General features: G+C 54.0%; 1 protein-coding gene across 2 annotated transcripts in view; it reads left to right on the top strand.

Annotated features, from left to right (window-relative positions):
• The window catches only part of RASGRF1 (Ras protein specific guanine nucleotide releasing factor 1), a 106,217-nt gene that overhangs the window by 72,143 nt on the left and 28,685 nt on the right, over positions 1-5,389 (top strand). The window contains exons 16-18 of one of the 2 annotated variants that reach the window (XM_007458338.1): positions 364-368; positions 1,081-1,454; positions 3,853-3,978. In XM_007458338.1, the coding sequence (XP_007458400.1) occupies positions 364-368; positions 1,081-1,454; positions 3,853-3,978 (505 nt within the window). The remainder of the gene's footprint in view (positions 1-363; positions 369-1,080; positions 1,455-3,852; positions 3,979-5,389) is intronic. The other variant, XM_007458337.1, reaches the window with a different exon arrangement.

Below are 5,389 nucleotides of genomic sequence, written 5' to 3'. Positions count from 1 at the left end.
CCCGCCCCTCCCTGTCCCCCTCCCCCCCAGTGCTGCAGTTCACCTGCTAAATCTCAGCACCCAGCTTCCCAGGGCTCTGAGAGAGCAGGAAAAACTGCCCCATCCAGGATGGAGTCACGCCTGAAAAGCAATCCAGGTCATTCCTGAGGGATCCAGCAGGTCACCCGCCCCGCCTCCCAGAACCTGGGAACCCCCTGGGATTCCACCCAGCAGGCAGAGCCTGTAGTGGGAAGAGGCAGGTTCAGATCCCAGCCCTCAGCCCTACCGCCTTGACCAAACCCCTTCACCTCTCTGAGCCTGTTTCCTGTCTGTGAAATGGGAATATGAGCACCTTCCCCCTGGGGCAACCGTGAGGATTAAGAGATGAGGTCTGTCCCATGCTGAATACATTCCATGCACACGAGCTGCTGTTTGTGTTATCATGTATGTATCACCTGTTCCCAACCTGGCCCTGAGCTGTGGGCCCTGCCTGCAGACGGTAGGAGCGTGGCCAGGGCTGCTGGGAGCCTCCCGCCCCCCAAGTTTACACCTGAGGCTGATCAAGCGCCCAGGTGGGGTGGAAAGGACACTGGGTTTAGAATCAGGAGGCATCAAATGAGTCATTTCCCATCTCTGAGTCTCAGCTTCATCCATTAACTCTCTGGACCTGGGTGAGGAGGACTCAGAGGTGCTGGTGACACCGAGCCCGTGCGGGGGACAGAGAGAGGTTTCTCAGAAGCCGGCAGGTCAGGAAGACCCACAGCATCACGGGTCAGCTGCTGCTGCTGACCAGAGGGATACAAAGAGGGAGCATTAGGCAGACCTACCGTGCCACCAAAGTCCCTGTCCCCCTCCCGGAACAGGACACTTGGGCCTATAGACACCTGGCCACAGACCATTGAACTACCCGGCCCCTTTGGCGTGGCCTCCTCTCAAACCTGCCCACTCAGAGGACCAGCCCAGCGGTCAGGGAGCATGAGGATGAGGGAGCCATTGCTGCCCCGCTGAGCCCCCCAGGAGACAGGGGACCCCCAGGCCTGGGCTGGCAGCCAGGCCTACACTGACCGTTTGTTTTCATCCCCTCCCTGGCCCTCCCCCCAGGTCATTGGAGCTCTTGTTCGCCAGTGGCCAGAACAACAAGCTCCTGTACGGCGACCCCCCCAAGTCGCCACGCGCCACCCGCAAGTTCTCCTCACCCCCACCCCTGTCCATCACCAAGACGTCATCCCCGAGCCGCCGGCGGAAGCTCTCCCTAAACATCCCCATCATCACGGGCGGCAAGGCCCTGGACCTGGCCGCCCTCAGCTGCAACTCCAACGGCTACACCAGCATGTACTCGGCCATGTCGCCCTTCAGCAAGGCCACGCTGGACACCAGCAAGCTGTACGTGTCCAGCAGCTTCGCCAGCAAGATTCCAGATGAGGGCAATATGAGCACTGAGAAGCCTGAAGAATCCTCAGCTCCCAGCAAGCAGAGTGAGTGGATGCGAGGGCCAAGCTGCCCCTTGCTCATGGGCCCACTGAGGCCGGCCCAGCCCCACCGGGAGGCTGGGGGGTCCTGGCCAGATGGTGGTGGCAGTGCAGAGCCTGGGCGGGGGAGAGGCAGGCAGAGATGCCCAGGAAGTGGGATGAGTGTCCCTCCCGCTGCCCTGATGACAGCTTTCTCTTGCATCCTTGTATCTGTCTATTTTTGCAGTGGTCGTGTCCTGGGTCAGGCCCCAGTCAGGGCCTAGGAGAGAAGAGGGCATCAGATGGGGCTCCTGCAGCCCGGGGTTCGCAGTGTGGCTGAGGAACAGGACCAGACACGGAAACATGGGCATCTGATGCGTGTGGTGTTAGAGGGGCACTTGAGGGACCCCGAGCATGGAGTGGGGACGCCGTCGGGAGAGTCTGAGAAGGCTTCCTGGAGGACCTATTAGATCTAGATTTGTCACCAGGAGGAAGGGAGAACATTCTAGACAAAGGGAATGGAGTGGGCAAGACTGAGAAGCAAGGAAAAGCATTGTGTGTTCAGGCAACACCATGAAACTCAGCACACCTGGAACACTGGGTGTGGGGCACTGGCCGGAGGTGATGCCGGGCAGGCTGGGCCCTCCCTGCTCTCAGAAGCCCAACCATTCTAGAAGGGCATTTGTTGGGAGGATTGTCTGGCTGTGTCTTAGGTTGGGTCAGCCCACATCCTGGGTGACACCAGCCTTGTCTTGGTTAGAACACACGTGCATACATACATACACACATGTGTGTACACACACGAACACACAACCCTGGGCTGGATGGAAGCCCCAGCCTTTGAGGAGGAGGCCTTTGAAAAAAATTTTAAGATGGTCGGAAGTTCTGTCCTCTGAGTTGAGAAGAGGGAAGTCAGCAGGACGACCGGCAGATGGCAAAGCCGGGGAGGGGTAAACCCCCCAGGAGCTTCCGGTACCAAGTGACATTTACTGTGGCGCATACAGTAAATAGGGGACACGCGCAGCCAAAAGTCAGTAACCAATGTAACAGCCGACCAGAGAGCCCCAGATGCCGTCCCGCAGGAGCGAAGGACGGAATCCCTGGCAGGGCAACGTCAAGGGGCACAGAACTCCATCTGCCACAACCTGCCGTGAGTCCAGGCCTGACGCCTGATAAAATGTGATGCGAGACAGTCCTGAGAAGTCATCTCATACCAGGCTTCTTTTTTCTTTTTTTTAAAATTTTTTAAAATATTTATTTATTTTATTGATTGATTTTTTGGCTGCGTTGGGTCTTCGTTGCTGCACTTGGGCTTTCTCCAGTTGCGGCAAGCAGGGTCTACTCTTCATTGCAGTGCACGGGCTTCTCATTGTCATGGCTTCTCTTGTTGAGGAGCACGGGCTCTAGGTGTGCGGGCTTCAGTAGTTGTGGCATGCGGGCTCAGTAGTTGTGGCTTGCAGGCTCTAAGGCACAGGCTCAGTAGTTGTGGCTCGCGGGATCTAGAGCGCAGGCTCAGTAGTTGTGGTGCACAGGCTTAGTTGCTCCGCGGCATGTAGGATCTTCCCGGACCAGGGATCAAACCCATGTCCCTTGCATTGGCAGGTGGATTTTTAACCACTGTGCCACCAGGGAAGCCCCTCATACTGGGCTCCTTGACCAGTGATCCAGGTGACCCTGAACCTCTCTAACTGTGCACCAGAGTTTGTGTGTGTGTGTGTTTGTGCATGCACACATATGGACATTCTTTTCTAAAGAGGAGACCTATAGCTTTCTTTGGCTTCTCACAAAGGTCAGGTGTAACTCCACTTACTTTCTAGTTGGGGAAACTGAGGACCAGAGAGGTAAAGTGTTTTCGACCAAGATCTCACCATGCCAGAGCTGGACTTTTGATATAATTCACCTGCTTTTCCCGAAGTGTGTAAACCATGAGTCTCCCAAGATTTAGGGGGACTGTCCAAACCAGGACACTTTTGATAGTGACCGGGTGCATGGGACGAGAGGTATAAAGCAGGATTTTATATCCTAGACGGTCACCCTAACTAAGATGCTTCACACACACACCAAAAAAGCGGGGAGTGGGGTAGTACCTTGTTACTCAAAGTGTGGTCCGTGGACCAGCCTCGTAGGCATCACCCCTCCCGGGCCCCACCCCAGACTTCTGAACCAGAATCTGTATTCTAACAAGATCCCCAGGTGTGCCCATTAAGGTTTGAGGCATCCTGGCAGAGCAAAAGCCACCTTGGAGATTGACAGGCCCATCAGCAAGTAAAAGGTCAGACGGGGCCCCGTGGCAAATGAAGCTGTTAAACTGTCCTCAACAGGTATATGCCAAACCTACTCCGTTTGCTTCATTAAATTCTAGACCCACATTTAAAAGTCATTGACGATTTGAGAAACATCAGATTGTTCCCTTCTTTTCTCCCAGGCTCAGAAGTCTCCATGAGGGAAGAGTCAGATAACGATCAAAACCAGAGTGACGAAGGTGACACTGAGACATCACCAACCAAATCGCCAACAACACCAAAATCAGTCAAAAGCAAAAATTCCTCAGGTACAATCCACAGGTCAATTCCAGAGGACATGTGCCATCCAGGCAGAGAGAAGGTGGTAGGTCAGGCCGAGGAAAGGCCAGTGGGGGTCACGCCTTCTGTTTTATGAGTGACTCCTAAGTGCAGGAACTCAGGTGCACTTCACAACCCCGGGGGCTGCAACACCGGCTGGTAAATCCTGCTTTTCAACTCAGCAGAATCACTCCCCTGACCTCAGACAAGACTACCTAACCCACCCAACGCAGATGGGCAGGAAGGCCCAGCATTTGGCTTCATTCATGGAAAGATCCAGGTTCAGAAGGTGTTTCCTGAGCTGCTGCTACATGTCAGGCTCTGGGCCAGGCTCTTTAATAACATCCGACACCTTGCAGCGGGGCCAGGACATTCCTGTTTTTTCATCTAAGGGAAAAGTCTCCGAGAGGTTGTGGTGATGCCCACCCAAGTCTCAGACTCATGACCCTGGAGGGTTCTCGGGGAGCCACTGGGTCTCTGGTTCCCGTTAAGCACTTCCCCACATACAGGGGGGCTCTGAGGTACCCAAAGGTGAGGCATAAGCTTATGGAAGCCCCTGGTCCCACATACAAGGTGCAGCCTAAACCCCGAACTCCCCAACTCCCCAGGCCCTCTGAGGAGACCCAGTAAGTCACAGGGTCACCCACCTGCAGAGAGAAACTGCCCAGACACACTGCAGGCCTACCACAGCCCCTCAGGTACACGGAAGCAGATCTCACAGACAGCCAAATTCCAGAAATCAGCTTTGAGTTTTAAAGTCAGTCATTTGCGCCTCACTGCATAAGTGCTGTTACTTTCTTCTAAGGATGGATTGCTCTCCAGAGATTTACAAGCTGAAGCTTAAGGTTTCTGGAGTGAGATTCTGCTACTATTACTGCTAAAAAAATAATGATTATTATTAATTGCATTGATATTCCATGGCATATATATTGGGTCGGCCAAAAAATTCATTTGGGTTTTTCCATAAGATACAGCTTTTCACACAATACTAAGTACTTTCATCTGTGTTAACTCCTTTCATCTTTACATCCACCTTTTGAAGCAGGTGTTAATATCCCTATTATCCAGAGATTATTTTGACTCAGAGAGGTTAGGTAATTTACCCAAGGCCACACAGCTAGTACAGGGGGTGGGGACTCAGAGTGCAGTGCTCTTTCCACCCCACCGTGCCAGGGAGACTGTCAGTATGAGTTATCCATGTCAGACGCTGGACAGGTTATGTGTTCATTCCAAATAGACTGAAAGGGCAAGAAAACTCACGATGCTGTCCTCAAGCAGGGCTGTGCCCAGCTGGGCCTAAGAGGTAAAGGGTTTGGAGCTGCAGAGGGATGGAAGGGGCAGAGGGTGGTGGGACCTTTCTCAACTCAGCAGGAGAAACAGAGGGGGGCAGGGGGTTTCCCT

This window comes from Lipotes vexillifer, unplaced genomic scaffold, assembly GCF_000442215.2.
Source record: "Lipotes vexillifer unplaced genomic scaffold, Lipotes_vexillifer_v1.1 scaffold1321, whole genome shotgun sequence".
NCBI classification, from domain to species: Eukaryota; Metazoa; Chordata; class Mammalia; order Artiodactyla; family Lipotidae; genus Lipotes; species Lipotes vexillifer.
Note: the sequence above shows the minus strand (reverse complement) of the source record. Positions and strands in the feature narration are given on the sequence as shown.